The sequence below is a fragment of the Chroicocephalus ridibundus genome, chromosome Z (genome assembly GCF_963924245.1).
Source record: "Chroicocephalus ridibundus chromosome Z, bChrRid1.1, whole genome shotgun sequence".
Taxonomy (NCBI): Eukaryota; Metazoa; Chordata; class Aves; order Charadriiformes; family Laridae; genus Chroicocephalus; species Chroicocephalus ridibundus.
In genome coordinates, this window is record NC_086316.1 from 63,462,533 (window position 1) to 63,484,817 (window position 22,285).

Genomic DNA, 22,285 nt, shown 5'->3' on the forward strand with positions numbered 1-22,285 from the left:
AACTATGTTTTACAGGTAGTGAACTGGGGGGTTGTCCCACTGCTTCTTGGAAAACTATTCCTGAATTTCAATCTTTGAATTGCAGGAAGTGTTCTAATGTTCTAGTTCCATACCAGTTTATATCTGTTTACTTTTGCTATCTGAAAAAGCCCTTCTTCCTTTTCAGCTATTATTCATCAGAAATTAATCAATATTGATCACATTCTTCTTTCATGTTTCAGTTTGAAGTTGTCTTTTTGGGAATGGATGAGTAGAGTTAAATGTGTGTATTATCCCAGAGGATGTTTCACACGTGCCTCATTCTTTTTTTTCCTGCCTCTACTGAAAATACCCAGAACCTACAGTGTATCAGTATACCCTAAATAAGCTGCTTCTGTTCCACAGCTATCACATATTGATTACGTAAAGTCATCTTACAATCTGTTAATATATCCAGATCTTTATCTTCCCTTTTTAATTTCTTGGTTTTTCTTTGGAAATGCATGCTCTTGCGTGTCACACTGCCAAAATTCACTTCATTTCTATTATTAATGTCTTCATGGATGTCCAGTTCTTTCTGTGGAGCATAACTCTGTAGTATCAAGGTCAGTTAGTTGCCTGTGCTATCTGCTAGATTCAGTAATTTCAGAAACGCTGAATAGCTAAAACTACTTTAGTACAAACATCATTAAGTAGACTGGAAAGAGATATGAATCGGATCAGTCCTATGATTGATCCTAGAAAGTCTTTGCAGGTAGCATCTCTCAAATCCTACACTTTACCCGGTTGTCATCCCTCTTTCAAATACTGTACTGATGCCCAGGTAGGTTAAAACTGTTCCATTTCCTTTGTCTAAAAAAATGAAAGGAGACCAGTAGAATAAAATGGAATGATCTACCAATGATACACCCATGATTCATTGTATCCCATTTTCTTGTACTTGTTTGCCTTTAAACAGTCCTTCATTCAAAGTAAATGATAAATCACTGGGTAATATAAAGAAGAGTGATGTGCCTCTTCTATGCACAGATACTTTTGTCTCCAAAAGTTGTTACAGTCTCTGGAAATTCAAAGCATAAAGAAGGAAGCCTACTAGCATCACTGTGCGTGCCCACAGAAGTTGTACAGAAAGATCTTACCATAATTTGTTAATACAGGTAATATCGTTCACTAAATCACAGAATGGTTGAGGTTAGAAGGGACCTCTGGAGGTCATCTTGTCCAGCCACCCCTGCTCAAGCAGGGCCAGTTACCCAGGACCATGTCCAGGCAGCTGTTTAATATCTCAAAGGGTGGAGACTCCATCTGCTATTAGTTAATAATAGTCTAAAGTAATATGGCTGTACCTAAAAGTAGTAATATCTGCATGTTAAATTACAAGGCTGTGAGCTGCCGTGGACGCTGTTGTCATGCTTGTACAATCTTCATCTTAGCTGAAGAAACTACTTCTGTAGACAGTTTTTTTATTACTAGTATACATGTTATTTTTCTATGAGCAGAAGAAAAATGTGTCAATTTGCTGTACTGTTCAACTGGTTTTGTTCTGTAAGAAATTATGAATGAGATGCCATTTTAGTGAGCTTTTATATCAAAACAAGGGTGAACTCAAAAAGTGAAGAGTAGCATACTCTTTCCATTGAAACCAGTGGCAAACTCTGCTACTTTTCTCTGGAATGCAAGTTCTAAAGTTTTGTTTTCATACTCAAAAGAAGCAATACAGCATACAAATTAAACAATTATAGAACTCTTTTATATGCTAATGCACTTGTTGAGCATCAATATAGTTAACAGATTTTTTAATCTTCAGTTATAATTAACAAGAAGTTCTGTATCTTCTTGATCTGAGAAACAAAATAATTTTGTGAACATACAGATTAAATAAAGTCCTTAGGAGAATGTAAAAGTGCTTTTATCAAATAGAGATTAAAGCTAACACTGTCTTGTCTAGTGGAATTAGTAGTTATTCTCAGGTTATGCCAGTTTTGCCATAAAATTTTTCATGCTTTGCGATAGTTGAGATTTGACTGAATTATTCTGCCCACTGTAAATTACTTCTATATTTTTCCAGATAATAAAATAAACTGGCAAAAAGGAATCTAAGGATTTCTTGAGAAAAGCCTTATCAGACAAGCACATTTACTTTGCATTTGTATTACCATTAGTCATGACTTACACTGAGTCAAAATTCTAGAAGCGTTTAGTAATGGAAGACACTTTTTCCTGTTTTTGTTTGTCTGGGTATTTTGTCTTGCATTTGCTTGGGAGACATACATTTTTTGTTAAATTTTACTGCTGCTTATTATTTTTGGTGATTCAGTATTATTGTAGGCAGCCTGTTTCCTTACTTCACTTTCATTTCTGGGGACAGGGTGTAGTCCATCCGATTTAGTGGAATTTTGACTATGACTCCAAAGAAGTGGGTTTTTTTAAGGGATGTTGTTTTCTTATGGTACTGGGAGCTGAAAGAAGATTTTTCGCAGATGTCAGCTAAGACATAGAATAAAAGAATGTGTCTTCAAGCAGGACTAGAAAATGGATGCACCTAAACTCAAATAGTTTGATCCTCAAGCTATTGCTTATTTGCTAACACATTCTAGAGATGTGTTAGCACAGGCACATTGAGTTTTGACATTTTTGACAAGGTCCTTTTAATCTCTTCTCAGTGACTGAGCATTCTGTCAAAAAATAGAATAACCTGTCCATTCTGCATTGATTAGTTTAGGTGGCTCCCACTGAGAGATTTTCTTAAAGATCTTGTTTTGAGAGAGGTATATATACACATGCACAATTTTACGTATGTATAGGGAATGTTGGTAGTTTACATTGGAACTGTTTTAACATTTCTTTAAATTAGGCAGAGATGCTTCAGGATTAGGCATACAACAGTAAAGTTTGGATCACTCAAGTAATTTTTTTGAAAATGAATCTCAGGGTTTTTTCTTTTTTCCCCAGATGTATACTGCCTGTTGTGCATGTGTGGAAGGCCCTTAGTGTGTGACCTCTTGAATATTGCGTCAGTTCCATGTAGTATTATTTCCCAAATAATATTTTGTCTCTACAGCTGCTTTCATATGAAAGGCAGTTCCACACTTCACAGGTTTAGCATAATCTGTACGTAAGGTTTATACTGTCAGAAACTGATTCTGGTCCAAATACTACAGATATGCATATGGGATAAAGGCTAACACGCCAATAGGGAATTCTGAAACTGTGCTTACAAAATCTCCTCATCAGATGTTAAAGAGAGACTGATTTGGGGAAGGTTTTGGGTTTTAATTTTGTTAGCACTTGTCTCTTCCCCATTCTGCAGTTGTGCTGGTCTAAATGGCAGTATTAACTGTCAGTAGCAAAAAGGAAGGAGAAGGGGTGGCAACCACTATGAAGAAAGAGGAGGAAAAGCAGAGGTCATCAGACCTGCTTCTTTTCAAATTTCTGTTTTATTATCTGCTTGCCGTTAGAACGAACAGAGGAGTGATGAAAGGAGGAAAACCAAGAACTGTGTGAAAACAGCATTAAGTAGGAAAAGAGAGGAAAGCATACACTGTAGGAGAGGGTACAGTATTTCTGTCTGAATAGTCTGGTTTCTATGGAGTCTGGTAAAGCATTTTTCTTCCCTTATGTGTCCACTGTAGCTCGGTAGTCTGCAAGTGAGGTGGAGAAAGATTGCGTACTAAGGTCATATTAAGAACTGAGAGTTCCACTTTTAATTTCTCAAAGGCATGCTCAAGTATGTTTCATAATAACGCTACATGTGTCAGACTTTTCTACTTTGCAGCAAAGCGCTTTCCTTAAACCTAACCCAAAGGATCTTATATATAAAAATAAATAGTAACACCATAGCCTAAATATAAATAGCAAAAGAAATCTACTTTTATCAAATTAAAACTTATAAAACCTTGAACTTAATGAAGCAATCATCAGTCAGCTTCTTTGTGTTTCTGAACATTTTAAGATTATCATTATCATCTTGGGAAAAATGTGATTATAGTTTAATTATAAGACCACAAATATATTCTCCTGTTTTCCATACTAACATTTCTGACACTTTTATTGACTTTTTACTGAGATTTTAATTATTCACTTACATCAATATTTTTTTAGTGCACACCAAAGTGTGGCCCAGGATTCAAACACCGAATTGTTCTGTGCAAAAGCAGCGATCTTTTAAAAACTTTTCCAGCTGCGCAATGCCAAGAAGAAAGCAAGCCTCCGGTACGCATCCGCTGTAGTTTAGGCCGATGTCCTCCTCCTCGCTGGGTTACTGGAGACTGGGGACAGGTGAGATGGTTCATATAAGTATTTATTGCTGTTAATCTCCTACACATTAGCACCTTCTACGGATAAGATGTTGCTGGAAATGGATGGTTCCCATGACTGAAAGAAAACCTTTTGTCCTGTTTGTCTCAGATTGAAATGTGATTCTGAATGATAGTTGTATGTGGAGATATGAAGGATTTGCTGACAGTTATAGAAAATAAAAAATGTTAAACAGCAAATCATTTTTGTTTAAAAGATAGTTTCCTTTTTTCTTAAAAGTAGTCCTCTAGCAGATTTGAATTCTTGTTCTCCTTGGATTTCTTTTTTATTCTAAAGTGATTACTTCTCTTGAAAACATGCACTTAAACTCAGATGTGATCCATGAAATAGTGTAAATTATATTATACGTCAAATCTGAACTGTTCAGGAAGCCAACATTGCATTGTATTTTATTTGCTTTGAAAGACAACTGCTCGCATATACTGTCGAAAAAGAAATATTCTAAACTATTCTACGAAAATTATTTTCTGTATTAACCAAATGTCTTCAGATGCCTGTCGTCTTAAAAATTTGTGCACGTGTAATGTTCCTGATTGCTTTCCTGTCAGCTTGTTTTGTATTTAAAAATATACTTTTTAATCTTTCTTATTTTTAGTGTTCTGCACAGTGTGGTCTTGGGCAACAGATGAGAACAGTACAGTGCCTCTCATATACCGGACAAGCATCCAGCGAGTGTCCAGAAACACTTAGACCTCCATCAATGCAGCAGTGTGAAAGTAAATGTGACAGTACTCCCATTTCCAACACAGAAGGTAAGTTTCCCATCTTAATATAATTTATTCTGGAAAGAATAAAGTGACATGATCAAAATTACTGCATTATTTTATTAGTAGAAGTCTAGAGGACATCATCTTTCAGACTGTGAATGAACTTTTTACAATTATTTCCTAATCAGTCATTGTAGTTCAAAGGTGAAGTCAATAAAAAACTAAACACAGGTTCTTTGTTTAAGAAAACATGCTTAAAAGTATGTGGCCTAAGTCATGGACAAAATACTATTGTTTTGTGTCATTAATTTAATTTTCCAGTCTCTTAATTGGTTCACTGGAAATGTCCATAATAGCAGAGGGGCATGACACACTTCTCATCCACTGACCTCCTGCCTGCTCGATCAGTGGTTACCATAACAATGTAGTGGCAAATCAGTTAATTACATGTTCATTGAAAAACTTGGACCACAGATTTAATGCTACACAGTGCTACAAGCCTGTTATTATACTTTGACTTACTTGTCAGCTTCTTCTAGTTAGCTTTTAATTTCTTGGATTTATAATGTTTATTTGAAATAATTACAGAATTTTTTACATGATACAGTCGAATTTAATCAGACTATTAACTGGCTTCATCATAACATATTTTTGCTAAAGCATATATTAGATAATAATGTCAAAATAAGCTTATTAATGTTTATGAAAGACTCCAGACCTGAACTCTTAAATTGTCCAAGCCAACCTATTAGGAAATGCTGTCTTCAAAGTAGAATTGGAGAGTTAGGCAGTAAAAAAAAAAAACAAAACATCCTAATTGATTGCAAAAATTTAGAATAGTTGCTCACCAGATGAGTACATTTCCTTTTGTGTGGAACAGCAAAAAGGAATAAAACATTACCAAAACACACGAGTCCAAAAATCAAGAAAGATTGCACAGCAGTAATAATTCTTTTAAAACAGTTATTCCCTGAATTTTGAGTACTTGACCACAATGTCACCAACACTGCTCCTTTTAACATAACAAATCTTTGTGCAGTATATAACGGGTTATCTTACATGGGTTCTCCGACTACATTGCAGTTCAATATTCTATTTATATGGAACAAAAAAAAAGCAAATTTATGCTACAGTCTGTCCTGATTTGGTGTTCATTCAGTATCTACTGTATCCATTCAGGTTTGTGCCATAGTTTCAAAATTGTCATAAAAGTCTGTCAAATAGAGATGTCTGTGATGAAATGGGAGCATACTAAAATCTTCCCAGAAATACACTCATGATTCAGTGTATGAGCACTGTAACTTACTGCTTGGAAGTTTTAATTTTAAAGAGGGGCTTATCATCCTATGTTGCCATTTGAAAAACATCTTCATAATAGAATTTTCCTTGGTTGTTTTAATTCCCATTTGTATGTTTAGTGCTCTCAAGTAATCTTTATGGGATGATTATCAAACTAGGATGCTTTCTGCCTTTAAAGCTCAAAGGATAAATGAGATTTTATTTCCAAACACAGATGTTGATTTTTTCCAATGTAAGGAAGGTAGTAAAGTACTTATAAGTGGGCATGATTTAGTCCTAGTCTCCTCTTCATTTCAAGATGACAAGGTCATTTTGTTAGTAATTCTTCAATATTGTCAGGAAAATACACTCTCTCCCATAGATGAATACAATCAGGAGTTTTCTGTGTGTGGTCTGTCTACACTGTGTGGATGTGGACTTCTTTACAGTGGAACTATGCATGGTAACTATGAAAAGAAAGCTTGTTGGTAGTAGTGTTTTTCAGGGACTCAGACCTTTACTGGAAAATTTTGGGGATCCACAAATTGAAAACGTTGAAAATCACTTACATAGTATTCCAGATGGACATCAGCTCTTTGGCCTGCTCTCTGAATGGGCCAGGCACGAGCCAGCTCCTTACTGACAGCCATGCAGCCTCATTAGCGCAGTTAGGAAGAACTGAGGGGAAAAAGATACAGCACAATCTATTCCAATAGATACAGTTCCCAACACGTTGCCACCTAGCATCCCGTTTTCACTTATGTCCCACATTGAATGTATTTACTGGAATCCACCAATCATTTTGTAAGTGATTAAATGGCTCAAAAGTAAATGTAATCTCAAAGTTCATTTAACAGTTTAAAATGCCTACATCCTTTCAGAAGAACCTTGCTGCAATCCATGAAATACTAATGGTGCTCTATCCCAAAATTAGAAAAAAATTTTACCTTCAAGGTTTTTTTTCAATACTTTTGTAAGTATTTCTTAAATATATATTCTAATTTATGCACATTTCAGAGCTGCCATTAAACAGTGACTATAAGAAGAACAAACTGAGGATTTGCAGAATAATGTGCGTGTAGTGCACATTTTTTGCCTTTAAAAAAGCCTCTCAGACACAAGAGGAGGTGATACCACTTGTGTTAGTAAAGTGTTAGCCTTTAAGCAGAGAGGCATGTCTTTTTCAGCATACTAGAGATGATGGAAAGCTTGTAGGATTTCAAGAACTAACTAATCCTAAAGAGCACAGCTATTATCAGAAAGGTAATACTTTCTAAGAAAGAATTATTTCAGTTCTGGTATTTCCTTGTCAATGTGTTTGTGAGAGGGGCATACTGTGCCAGTATGCTCGCTTCTGTCTCTCCAGGTGCAGTGGGATGTGAACTGTGCACCAGAATTCAAGTTTCAGGGGAGGAGTTGGATCTCTCAGAGGGAGGGTTCTGCCCCTTGGGAGTGCATGTGCGTAGCAGAGCTTACCTGCTTGCATGCGGAGACTTTGCCCATGTGTCACCTAGAAGCACTGCCTCGTGCTTTGGGCCCCACTGCGGGGCAAAAGCAACTTCAGCAGCAGGTCATTGGTTTGCAGCAGGGTCAGACCACCTGAGGGGATTCCCTTACTATTTCAAACTCCAGCAAACCTCACGATTCCTTTCACTTGCCTAACTCCATTGCTCACAGACTATGTAACCCATTCGACAGTTTCTGGACAATTTAATTTTGCTAACCCAAGAACATATTTTTGAGCCATTCTGCAGTATAATGACCATGTTGGTAAAGTTTGAAAGCACTTTCCTGGGGAAAGTGTGGGTTGTTTACATAAAATAAAGAGTCAAAATTTTGGCGATACAGAAATAGTAAAAGAAAGTTACAATATATCTTGTCACACTTTACATCTGCTTTAGCTCTTTGTTTTCTTTAAAGTCTTCATTGGTGATTTAGAATATTGTAGATGGGGTTTTGACAGGCTGCCACTGATGCATTTGCTGCTGGAAGTGAACTACAGGCAGCATGTACCACACAATTTGAAATGTATTCAGAATTTTTTTATCCTCTTAAGTATATATACCTCTGCTGAATCTAGACTGCTAAAGGCCATCTGAAACTTTACCTGAAAAACTATTTTATCCATTTTTATGTCATTTCAGTTTTACTTGTGTTCTGTGTGATATGTCTTTGCAGTCTCTTTAGCTGAAGGCACAGTGACATACTGTGATACCATAATACTGTCTGATCTAGCCACGAAGTTCAGGAAGGAAGAGTTTAATACATGCAGCTTACTGAAACTTGCTATCAGTAGTTACTAGGAACAAAAGGGCTCTGCTAAACCTCTTCCATTCACCACAGTCCTATGAAGAATAGGCTACTTCATCAGCCACCATATCTATTTCAAAACTGATTTTTAAAACAGAAGTTGTGGGTAGCTTCCAGAATATTGTCTCACTACTTTCCAAGTAGCACTGGCTGAACAGGGTCCAGTTTTAGTAAAGAGGAAGAGTAATTTAAAGAAGATGAAATAGGATAATTTCAAATTGTACTTCTAGCAAAAATGCAGTTAGTGGCTTTACCTGTGTTTAACTAAATACAACGTGTATGAGGATTATTTTTGGGATCGAGTGAACTTTTTACATTTCATCAAGATCAAGTGAACCTTTTTATTCCTCACTTCATTTATAATTCACCATCTGCCTCTCCTATATTCACAGTCTTCACAAATACAAGGACCTGAAATATTTCTGGAAGATATTTGGCCTCTTTTGAGAAGAGTTTTTGAAACTCAGAGAAACACAGTGACCAAGTGTGGTTGCTGATAGAGAAATATGTCTCTTTCAACCAGCTACCCCCAATGTCTTTTCTCCTGGCATCCAACTCTGTTTCCAAATTGAGAATTAAAAAATTAGAAAAGTAGTACATAGAATTAAAAAATTAGAAAAGTAGTACATGAAACGGTGGGTAAGTGGAGTAAAAATATGACAATGAAAGCACTATATCTGTGTTAATGAAATGAAAGTTTAAATAATTTCATGACCTCTACTCATCTAGCTAAAAGCATGCATATTGCCATTATCAGAAATACCAGAAAATTCTGTACAGACCCTGAAGTTCAGCCTCTAGGCTTTCCTAGGTTCAAATACTGAAAATTCCCGTCTGCACTTAACTTGCCACTATAGTACGTTTGCAGCATGAACGCACTGTCCATAACTGCCTGTTTAAGAGCAAAAATAATGTACTAGGAGATTGTATTTGGAAGGAAGACAAACAGGAGTAGCTGAATGACTGTACGTGCTTCTTGTGTTTGTTTCACTATTGCTTTTTTTTTTTCATACCTATTTAGTGTGTCTGTTGTCCCTTTCATATTGGGCTTACAGACGTCTCAGAGTCAAGGTCTGTTGTTCTGTCAGGCTTGGAGCAACAGCATCCTGGCCTCCAGTCTTCACTTCTGCGTATCAAGTCAATACAAAATACACTAATGGTCAAAGTGCTGCCTGTTAATCTCCTTTTTATTCACATTTTCTGTATAGCTGTTGTAGTCTGAGAAAGATTGGAGGAGGAAGCCAGTATTAAATGCAACCTTAAAAGTGTAAAAACTTACAGCATTCTTTTGAGACAAATCATTTTCTGAGAAATTAATCTAATTTCATTCTTCCCATCAATTAATTTTTGTAATTCAAACCTGCGGGGTTTACTTTTTCTCCGTATACATCTCTTCCATCTTCCTACACGTGAAGCAAAACTCCTTGCCAAAGTCCTATTTTAATACCAGTCTGGAAGGAACTGCACAAATGCTTTTAACTAAAAATCCCCTGTCAAGCATTGATCGCAATAATCACTCCAGTGGAAAGCAAATTTGCAACAGCAACATCTGAGCTGTAGAACTTGAGTCTACCCCTGAGCTCTCAGGTACAGCTGTATGTCCAGCTGTATCAGAATTTGAACTGGGCATGGAACAAACTATTCCGTTCCCTATTCCAACCTTCTTTCTACGGACAGGCAACTGAGCCAGAGAACCACAGCATATTTCAGCAGTGCCCCTGTAATGTACCTCCACAAGTCACTTTAAATACAAGCTGTGCATGATGGAAAAGAAGGAATCCTTCCTCTGTATGGTTGAGCTCTTGTTCTCCCTTCCTGGGAGAGTTAACCTGCCAGTATGACAAGGGCTGCTGAGGCAGTAAGCCGAGCATATAGGGAAAACGCAACTATGAAAAAAAGCTCTTACATGTCTGTTACAGGCATAAAAATGTCTTTTCCTCCTGTATAAAAGGGATTGTGGATGTGTGGAACCAAGCCTAAAGTATAATCCACCGTTCAGTCCAGTCAGTGAACTCACACTGTTGGTGCCTTGTCATTGGACACTCGTCATTTTCTCCATCCCAGTTAGCTGCAATGCACATTCTATTTCAAGGATTCTTACAAAGGCAGAGGCATGGTACCAAATAGTGCGAATCGTGTTAGATTTTGGATAACTTCTCATAGATGGATAAAATAACTCCTGAGAAAGAAGCTATAAAAGTATTGTAAGAAAAATGACTCACATTTCCTAGCTGTCTAAAGTGATCATTTATCCCAATAAATGATAATTCTTCCAATACAAAGTGGGCACACTTCTGAATGCCTGGGACAGAAGCCCTGCAAACATTTTTATTGCTTCTAAATATATGTTGCGTGCACTAGGCTGGACTAGAAAGAGTACTTAAAAAAAGGGCAAGATGGATGAATAGAGAAGCAGCATGTTAAATGTAAAATTTTCTTTGTACTTTAATTTTTATTTCTGATTTTTTTTTTCTCTTTAATGCTCTTAATTATTAGAGTGCAAAGATGTGAACAAAGTGGCATATTGCCCACTGGTGCTGAAGTTCAAGTTCTGCAGTCGAGCATACTTCAGACAGATGTGCTGCAAGACCTGCCAAGGACACTGACCCACAGAAAGCACAAGAATGTGCTTGTTGTTATCATCGTGGAAGAGTGTCCATCGAAGAGAGACACACAGTGGAATGAGATTGACGTCCTTGCAAATGCATTACCCTGTGGAAAACGTAACCACTGGTCAGCCCCAGCTGACAGGATTTCAATATTATTTTAACTTCTGTGAAGTGGGATTTATTAATCCAAAGTGCTGGACACAGTATAAGGAGGGCATGCCAAATTGGAAAGATCCACACAACACATATAGAATAGCTTACTGTGGAACGTTTGTGTTCTTTTGACTAAATCCAATAGTCTGTTTACCTCCTTGGACCATTAAAATAATTTTTATTATGGACTTAGCAATGACACTGAATCCATTTGTATTTAAAACTGTTTAAAATGTAGCTGTTATGACTTGGTCTACTATGGAAGTAAAGAAGAATCAAAAAAAAGTTAAGTCATAGCTTAAAAATGTTAACTATTTTATCTCACGACACAGCACCACAATTTAAATTATAAAATGATCTTGGAAATGTTATTTAAGGAGCAGAAATTAAAAAAAAATATGTATTTTTCCTTCATTCCACCTAATTCCCTTTGGAGTAATCCATATTTCCTGTACACTGCTGTGAGCCATATATAAAGCTATACTAAATAGAACAACCATGAGGGACTTAGTTTTAAGAGGTGCAACAGTTATTGCAGTGGTGCATGAAATACAAGTGTGCTATGAAACAAAATGAAATCCGTGTTGCAGGTTTATAGCCATCTTACCATTGTACAAGTGAAGCTGTGATTTCCACTGAATGGGAACATATTTCAGTATCATGGAGGAGGCAGACTCCAACAGTGGTGAAGACCCTATTGCCAGCTCCTTCACTACTACCTTACAGGTTGCTTAGAACGTACACTTTGATTCCAGCTCACTTTTGTTTACAACACCAGCCACAAAGAAGAAACAACTTTGTGGGCATCTAGGTCTGGTTTACATGTTACTTTTGATTCTCCGAAACTAAGGAATTCCAGTGCAAAAGATAAGCCTACTGTGTAATGGCAACAATCCTTTGCAAAGCTGGAAGTTAAAATGGATTCCAGATGTTGCCTTCTTTGATACCATAGCAGAAGGGCATTTGTTTATGAGAAAGTTCAGGAGACCACATCTGAGTGGGCAAGGATTACAACCAAAGAATAAATGACTCATGGAGGTATCTAGGTTCTGTTCACATCAGAAATCAAAAGTGTGCTTGGGCCAGGAGGCCTGTTGGACTATCAGGAGTAAGGCACACTGGAAAATAGGTAGCTAGAATGAAGTCTGGCCACCTTCACCTAAACGGCCAGGTACATATTTAAAGCTGGACCGTATTTAAAGCTAGGGACAGCTTTCAATCTGAGACTGGAACAAACTCATGCCTTTGGATTAGTAGCTAGATGCCTTAACTATTTTGCTGCCATACTCCACTTATTTCATATTACCATATTGTTAATATTCGCCAAACACTTTGCATTTTTAAATGTGAAACCAAACTACTTAGGCAAGTCACATTCAAGAATCTATCGTAAAGAAGTCAATTGTTGTGCTCCCCTTCCCCTTCACTTTTCAGTAACAGACTCAACAAGGAGATAAGGAAAGTAGGTACTTGTTTATATTAATATATTGTACTTGAATGCTTGCATTTTGCAGCAGGTACTTGATGAATGTGCTTTTGTGTCCACCTATGCCTCCTTTGTTGTAGTGCAATTAAAATTATGTGAACAATAACATGTTACAAATTCTAACTCAAAATAGCACTTTTAAAAAAAAGTACTTTTTTCAGTGAAAAATAATTTCAAAATACCATGAGATTGAAGTGTACCCCGTGTATTTTACCAATAACAAGCCAAATGTGTTGCACACTATTTACTAATGTGAATTAACATGGAACAATAGATATTGCTAACAGGACTCATACTATGAAATACCCTGAAAATATTGACAATCTGTCTGTGGGGTTTTGTGTAGCCCATGTATTCATGACCATCAAATTCCTGTCATCTGCTACCTCTTGCCAGTATTTCCACTTCCGTACGCCTGTGACCAGTGGAATTCATTTTCAGTTGGCTTGCGTGTATTCACATATGCTTATCAGCTGCTCTCATCACCATGTAAACAACTCCTGTTAAAACTGACACCAGTAGATTAAAAACCCAATCTTTGGGAGTTGCACATAGGGATTAAGGGCAGTACATAGTCCTTCTCTGTTAAGTGAATCAACTTTCTGTATCCTTTTGACAAAACACCTTGGTGCTAGCATGCCCTGGCTAGGTCAAAAGTGTGATGAAAGGGAAAGGGATTGCTATGGCATTCCCGAAGCAAGAGGCCTCTTTGTATCAGGGTCCAGTTTTCTCTAGGGGATGATTTTGTTTATCAGCTAATGTGTCCTTCCAGCTAACAATAAAAAGGTTTTCTATGTATTGAAAGAAACCTTTTCTCTTTTTTTACCTCACTTAGGACATTAAAACTGTAAGGAGTGTTTCCAAAGACGCATTTTGCTCTCTTACTGGTGCTAGAACACTAGGGAGTCTGATGTTTACTCTGCAACATAACAGCACTGAGGTTGGAATTTAAAGAACTCCCTGGAGCAACATGTAATTGTATTGTTAAAGGGAACAAAACACAGAATGTATGTGGATTTACAAACTAAGCAATGCTTCAGACTAAGACTGAAAAATGAAACCTAATTCAAAGAAAAATAATTGGTTTCCACAGCACAGTTCATTGCTGCTGCTACACTGTAGCCATCTATATAATCTAAGCTAAATAGTGTGATATTCCTAAATAGTGACAAAATGACTATTTGTGTAGGCTATAAATATGACAGGCCTAGAATCAAATAGTAGAATATGAAATGCAGAAATCAATCTGGTGCCAGTACTTCCACTGAGCAATACTATCAGCTGAAGAAGATCAAAACAGAAAGAAAAATCTAGCGATTAACCCCTCAAGGTGTATACACCCAAAAATAGTCCATTTCGTTAGGAACTTTGTAATGGAGTGAATGTCACATAGATATCCTTAATAATACAGACTGAAATTACCTTTGTATTATTGTGATTAGTTGCTTATTATTTTATACTCAGTATTAATGTGGTACACTGTTACTTTATTATTATTTTTGCTTTTGTAAATTATATTCTAATTTATTGTCATGTTTCTTAACACTTGTTCTACATGCATTCTCCTGCTTGTAATGAAAACAAAAAATATTGTAACACTTGATGCAGTGAAATTCCACACCAGACACAGATTTGTTTTTAACATAGATAATTTAGTAAAATAAAACTGCAGCTTTTAAGAATGATACCCATGGTATGGTTGTCTATTCCCTGACTTACATTTACTAGAATTCTGTATGCTTAATGTTTGCTTCATCAGGTGCATCAAAATATATATTAAATGTTTTCCTTCAAGTAACATCTATATGTTATGCTAGAATCCTGTCCTTGGCAGCAGCAATGTTTGTCATATATAAGCAAAACAATAAGGAAAAGGAAAATTCAAGAACATGGTCATGTACATTGTTAGATAATATTTAATAGATAATAGCCTAAGCAATAATGTAGATCAAGAATGAAATTAATGGCAGCAAAAATATCCTGTACTTCTTGGAATTATTTCATTAACAGCCAGTCAATGATAACAATAACAATAAAATGTCCTTCTTGCATTGAGCTTTTAAGGTTTTATCTGAAGTTTATCTGAAGCCATTATGTTTTTAAATGTAAAGAAGATAGCAATTTCAGAAGACTTGGTGCTCAGGTCACTGTTGCTGAGAGATGCTTCTTTTCTTACCTGGTATGGTAAAAATATCTTGTGGAAATGGAAGTCTCTGATCAAGTCCTATGAAATATTTCTTGTGTCTCAGTTAAAATCTAGTTTCTGGTTTAATGAAAATAATCACTCTACTGTTAAGATGTTAAAGAAAGTACAGAGAACCTTAAATATTTTGATAAGGTGCTTACTAATTTCTGGTTATATTTTTTTAACTCTATTTACAAGTGAGGATTTAAAAACCAATTACCTGTTTTAAAGGTATGGCTATTGCTACCTGTGCTCTATCACAAAGTATTATTGCCCTACAGATCAGAAGTTAAAAATGGAGTAGTCTTACTAAATAACACAGTCTAATAAGAGTTTTCTCTGACATTCCAAAACTCGGTTGACTTTCCTCCCGTACATTCACACTACAAGTTATTACCTGAGTAAGTTTCCCACTATTGTTCAGTTTTGAGTATTATTTTCTCCCCCTGGAGTGTTTGTATTTTGGATTGTAATGACAAACTGGGTACACTGAAACAGATGCTGTTAGGTTTCTCCTCCTTTTCCTCCTCCTGCTACCTTAAACCTAACATCACCCATGCTGACAATAGAGTTCCTGGCACACAAAAATTCCCTTCAGTCTTCTTAAAATGCACTCCTCCTGTGCCTGAACTTCCTTCTGGAGCCAACCCTGCTATTATAATTCTGTTACACTTTTTTGGTTTATTTCTTGAGGAAATGGACACAATTTTTACCTGAGATACTTGTTTTTCCCTTCTCTGGTTTCCCTTGCTGTACCCCACAACTGTTCCTTAATCAGTAAACTCCCTGTTCTCTCTGAAGCTATCTGATCTACAAGAAGGACTTCTAAACATCCTCTGTAGAATGCTGAACAGGCCTTGGTTGTTTTGCTGACTTTTTTATTATTATTATTTTTTATTACTAGGAACTAAGATCCAGGACTCTTCTGTGGAGCTTTACTGCAATAGACTTTGGATGAGTCCTGTGAGCCTCATCTGGAGTCAGTCAATCACCAATATAATTCTTAAGAGAAGGCCATTACTAAGCTGAGGCTGTCATTCTGCAAGAAGTGACACCCTATCTGGCCATCTTTCCTTCACCACAAACAACAATTAGGTGAAAGGGATGGATCATTGCTTCTGTGTGGTCCCTCCAATCTCTGTCCTAGACGGAATGGTGTAAGAGCATTTGCATGCAGTAATCAGGATGGAATCCCAAACAGATTTATAAGGGCTCAGTCAGCCACAGAACAAGGTTCACTACAGCACCAGAGACTTGGTAGTCTCCCAAGTATATTTGGCCCAGCTAAACAGGGAGTTCATGTCCAGTTTAGGAAACCGAGCCAGTCAGAATGCTGTGTGGTGTGCATTAAGGATACCACTTCCCTTAAACTGGCATATCACCTGAGCACCACATGTGATTTATTTTCTTCTATTTCTGCACAGGACTGACATTTTCATTGAGCTGGACAGGCCACAGGACACATAGTTTATGCTCAGAGGTCGTATAGCTGCCAGTCAGAAAATTACAGAAATCTGTCCTGCAAAAGATATAAGTATGTATTTCTGCATTAAGAGTGGGAAAATGCCATTTCTACAAACAGAAAGGCCTTTTCAGAGAAGACCTAGCAAAATCACTAGATAAATAATCTCGTTTCTTTAGTAATCTTGTTTGGAACAAATGCATCAGATCACAGCTTGAGACAGAAAAGGAAGTGTTTTGGAAGCTAGAAGTGAAGGCACAGCCAGGGAGTGCTCCAGGCTTCAGTTGCAATGACCACCCAGAGGATCAGATTTGGCGTGGCTGATAAGGGATAGGCCATGGCTTTTGGAAATTGGATTTGTTAATGCTAAGCACATCGAAATCAGTATATTTGTTTACTCTTCTCCCCACCCGCCCTTGACATCAAAGTCTTTAACTGTATACACTCTTGAAATGTTTATGACATAACAAAATTATCGTTCATTACTGCTTGAAAACCCATCTCGCAATATGATTTATCTTTTACAATGAAGATCAGTCTTCTGTGTAGGATTCAAGATCTCCCTCCCCTTGGAAGCAGATTGATACTGAGTAATGCTTTGTGTGCAAGTAAGCTGCCATAACAGTTCCGCACATGTGGGAACGTCTTCCAGTTAGATCTTTATGGAAGGACACGGACCCTCAAGTTAACTGGAATTTCAGGAGTTCAAACTTAAGTTGAGAGTGCATCTTAAATTATTGTTGCCACATTGGGGCATGCTGGGGTCAGCTGTGCTTTATAAAGCAAATAATTTTACAGAAGTGCAGGGTCACTGCCTTCTGACGTCTTCGAATACTGATCAGAAACAGGGTCAGGGCCTCGCACACACACAGCGACGTGTGTTTGAAAAGTTTGCAGTTCATTTCCAAGACCCTCTTACATTCCTCAGAGTCCACACGCTGGGACAGGACTTCTCTTCCCTCCTCATCTTCTTCCCCTTGGTGACTACTTCTCCTGTTTCTCACTGCTTTCATACATCTGAGGATCTCATATTTGGTGTGCAGTACTGCTGTCTTTGATCTGATACTTTAATGTGAACGTTGTTGAGAGGTTTTTATATCTGTAACTTAACACTGTTGTGTGTTAAAAATGCTAATTTTAGGCTGGTTTTTACAAACTATTTATTGAAGTATAAAAACATAAAATCTAAATAAGAATTTAAAGAAACAAATGCTAGAGATGCATTAAAATGTTTTTGGTTTTTTTTCAAATAAGGAAAGAGATAAAGATAATTTTCGCATTTTTCCTGATGCAATAATTAAAGACCCCATCAAGATGCTTTTTCCTATTATGAAAAATAATAGTTAGGAGCAAATCAGATGGGAGCAAATATAAACAGAGAGAACTGAGCCTTTCTTTTGGTCTCTCAGATTCTCTTACACATTTAGCCTTTGCTATTGAAATGCACTATCAAAACAAGACCTTCTGCAGCAAAAAAGGAATCCCAAACATCTCATTTGGCCTTTCTGGCTCAAAGTTTCCTTAGAAGTTTATTTACCTAAGATAAGGTTTCATTGTTGAAAACATCCTGTCAATTAGCAGATAACATTTGACTTCAGATGTATTATTCTTCACAAGCATTTTGTCAAGGATAGGTCTGGTAACTGAGTTTCTAGGGAGGAGTGGAGGTATGATGGCTATAATTACACATATCAATTAACTATATCTTGCTCAGAGTCCTTGTGAACTAGAGTGCAGAACAAGCTATTAAAATAAAAGGGGGAAAGAATTTAAGTTGCATTTTGCACCAGCCACAAAGGGAAAATACAAGGGAAGAATATTCCATTTGGGGATTTTCAGTGAGGTTTAAGAAGTTCGTTCAGCTTCGGTTTCTTCCTCACTGCAATCTTTAGTAAAATATTTGTAAAGCTAAAGGAGCATAACCTGAATTTAATTAACATGGGTTGGTTGTTTTTTTTAACTTTCTAATCCCAATCAGCCTGAGAAAGGTCTTGAGAATTAAGATGAACACCCTTCTGTAAAGTATTTGTGAAGATTTGTGAAGTTGCTATGCTGTTTTTGCCACTTCTTGCAGTCATGATGATCACAAATTTAAATTAAAGAAGAACTTCTGAGAACTATGGGTTTGGGACCTTGGTTTCATGGCTCTGGATGTGTCCCCTCAGTCCCTTTCTCCTCTAGATGCAGAACTCTACCACATGGCCCTTTTTCCCCTAGTATGAGCAAAACACATTTCTGGCACCACCAGCTCGCTGGCGGCTCCTCAGCACTCCCAGGCTGTGGGCAGACACTCAGTAAAACGGGTGGATGTGGTTTCAGATGCTTCAGGTGCCTCTGCCGGTGACGCCTTGGACAGCACTGCATCAAATTGGTTTCTGCAGGACATGGCCTTCCTGGCGCACATGGCAGGGACAGGCTGCAGTCAAGAAACACGCATCTTTCAAATTCAGCCATCAGCCTCCTCGTAGCCTTCCTGCCTACAGCAACAGGTGTCCCTCAGCCCTTTTTGGGAGCCCAGCTGTGGCCCCTGGCAGCTCAGGATGGGGTGCTGGTGCACCCAAGCCTGTCACAGGGCCAGGCTGGGGCCAGGGGTTGCCCTGGTGGGCAGCGAGGTGTAGTGAGGACCCCATGCTGAGCTCCAAGCTGTGACGGGTCACCTCCGCTGGCAGCTGGCACCCGAGGGGAGGCCGAGAGCTGGGCGTGGGTCTGCTTCTCGCTGGGAAGCCCTGGGCCTGGGGAGTGCCCAGGGTAAGGAGCACCCATGGCCCTCACCGGCTGCCTGGGCCGGGCTGAGCAGCAACCGCTGCCCGGCCTGTGGGTCACGGCAGCTGCCTCCTCACCTGGAGGGGTGAAGGGGACGCCGCAATGAGGAGCAGCCACACAGCTTCAAAGCCAGAGTCCCCACATGTGAGCAGGAGGGCTCAAGCTGAGGTGGAAGGCCGGCAACAGTGGGGCTGAGGAGCCATGGTGGGGCCGCAGCTCTGGGGCATGTGCCTCAGCGGGGCTGCTCAGTGAGGGAGGGACGCCAGCGGGCTGGGAAGGCTGCAGAGGGGGCAGGGGATGGGGAGGGAGAGTGGGGCCATGAGATGGAGTAGATGAGCTGAGAGGGCATGAGGGGCTGAGGAAATCTTGGGTAGCAAGGGGGTCCTGGGGCAAGGGTTGGATGAATTGGTGGGAGACCACAGGTTCCAGGTAGAGGTGTCCCTACAGCAGAGAGGAGATGGCTCCTGTGAGTAGATGGAGTGTATGAGAAACTTGTAGGAAAGCCTTGATCTCAGCGACGCCAAGGGGACTTCCCTTGCAGAAGCTCAGTCCTCAGGATGGAGAGTGGAGGGCTCATGCAGGACTGTGGATACAGAAAGATCGTTGGTCAGTTTAATCCCTTCAGTGACCTTATGAAATGCTATATATACTATTAAAAGAAAGAAGCTGTGACTCTCTTGGTGACTTGCAGCAGTATGCTGAACTCTATACCTCTTTGGATAGCCTGTTTTAATTGGCCTTGCTGTATTTAGCAGATGAGTGAACTGCAAATGATCACGAAAAGTAGCAGTTGCAAAAATGATGTCCATAAATCTGCTTGCCGCAAAGACAGCAGCATTGTCGAATGCCAGATGCTCGCTGAGTCCCGTGTAATTCTGCTGAGCTGATGAACAAATGCTTACAGCCTGTGTTGACTCTCAGCTGGTCATCAGGATAGTGAGGAACTGCCAAGAGGTATGTTGCTTGTTAAGAGTCTGGGACTTAAAGCCTTCAAAACAATAAACCTCGAATCTCCTTTAAAAATAAAAGGGTAGGAGAGTGGTAACATGTTTTGGTAAACTTTGGACTGAAATTTTGATCATTCCTCTGTGGCTTGAGCAACTTGATTACAAAAGCAGTCACCTTGCATAGAGTGTCCAGAATTGTGCAATGAAGCACTGTGGTTACGTGTAAAATGTCAGCTTGGTTTTGCTTGTGTTTTCCTTATTATACCATTATTATACCATGTGTGTCATTCAACAGTATACGTTTATTTTGATCAAGTTCATGCTGTTCTTGGAGGTTGCTTTTAATGGCCTGTACTTACCTGGACTTAGTCTATGGAAGTTTGGAAAAGGATGCACAGATGAATAGTCAGTCCTACTGCTCAAAAATCTTGAGCCAGGATTTGAAAAAAATCATGAAACTGCCTTTGGGGGAAAAAAACCCCCAACAACCAACCACCAAACCAAAACCAAACTTAGCAGTTACTATTCTCTTACTAGCTTTTTTTTTTAAGCCTTATGGTTTTCTTGTTTCAAATTTCGCCCCCTCTGTATACTGAGGAAAACTAGAAAATTGTTTTTCTAAGGGTGAAAGGAAAGACAGGAAATGCAACAGCTGGATTCATGTCATTGCAGTAGTCTTTCAGTAGAAAACACAAGTACTTTCAGACATTACAAAATTACAAGGGCTAGCAGGATAAATACTCCATTCTATTTAAGAATGGAACGCTTACTACACTTTTAGGAATTGTCAGTTATACTTACCTTCCTCAGTGAAGGCAACTGTTGTATAAAATTTTTAGCTTTGATCCTCAGTTTATAAAAGTAATGACCTGACTTAGTGAAATGCTGCTTTCTTCTGGGTCATTTCCAGGGATTGTCTTCCGTCTGGAAGCTCCCACAGTCCAGGCGTATTCTCCCCACATTGTATTTGCCTCTAACATCTGTGATCTGCTAGGAAAGGCAGGGATGCAATACCAGCTGTACACTAATTAGTAAACCGTCAATAACAATCTAGCAGCATCCTGTCTTACTTATATTACTTCTTTCACAAAGGTGCCCAGTGAACCTGAACTTGTGGTCTGCTGAAGGACACCACAGAGAGTATGAAGGTGATGTTGTCTTCACCCTACAGCAGCCTTGCCCTGACAGAGAACGTGAATCTGACACAAAGTTAGAAACCTGATAATTCATAATCAGCTTTGAGTGCACATACATAAAAACAGTGCCTTTGGCTTCCTGATATTACCTGTCTATTGATACTAGGCAAAGCTACTTGGACAGTCAATTGTATGAATTCCTGTTTTGGCTGTCTTTTTTTCTTGTCCACATACTGACTTTCTGAAATGGGAGGTGTAAAGGTGGCTGCCTTTTCTTGGTACCACAATACCAGAACATAGTACATGACAATATAATATACCTCCTCACAGGCTCATTCTTAGTCAAGGGCTCAGTTAATTACATCATAGAAATTTGCCCAGTCGAGACTGTAGATACATCTGCTATAAATACTTTCAGAGCAGCATGAAGCTGACATAGTATTGTTCCCAATCAATTTTTAATCTGAAAAATGTACTTTTTATTAAAAGATTGAGAAACAGTGAATTCTTGGACATCAGTAAATGTAATGAGTAAAGTATGTATAACTAATTATAGTAGAGTACTTATTACAATGCAACTGCTAAAAATCTTGAGTAAAAAAAGTATCACAAAGACACAATTTAAAATCATTTCTAGTAAATAAACATGGAAAAAAACCCTCAAACTAAAACATCTTTTGCTGTTTGGAGGCAGATAATCCATTCTTAGTCCAGTACAAAAATTTGATTTACAGCACGTTTCAAAATATTTATCTTCTTTTTAGGGTTTCCATCACTGCCTAAGCCAATAACCTGCTGTGTTTGAAAATGTCTGGTCAGTAATTGTCATTGTTTGCAAAGCTATTTTGGAAAATATTGAGTTTTGTGGCATTTTGTAGGTTTAAGGAATGAAATTACCAACATTGTATATATAATCCAAGTGACCTTCTGACTTCAGAAGCTCAAACCCACAA

General features: G+C 38.3%; 1 protein-coding gene across 2 annotated transcripts in view; it reads left to right on the top strand.

The window, feature by feature from the left end:
- Window positions 1–14,798, top strand: part of ADAMTS6 (ADAM metallopeptidase with thrombospondin type 1 motif 6) — a 154,266-nt gene extending 139,468 nt beyond the window's left edge. For both annotated transcript variants that reach the window (XM_063320899.1, XM_063320898.1), the window contains 3 exons: window positions 4,081–4,257; window positions 4,892–5,048; window positions 11,088–14,798. In XM_063320899.1, the coding sequence (XP_063176969.1) occupies window positions 4,081–4,257; window positions 4,892–5,048; window positions 11,088–11,197 (444 nt within the window). In that variant the 3' untranslated portion in view covers window positions 11,198–14,798. The remainder of the gene's footprint in view (window positions 1–4,080; window positions 4,258–4,891; window positions 5,049–11,087) is intronic.
- Window positions 14,799–22,285: the final 7,487 nt, after the last annotated feature.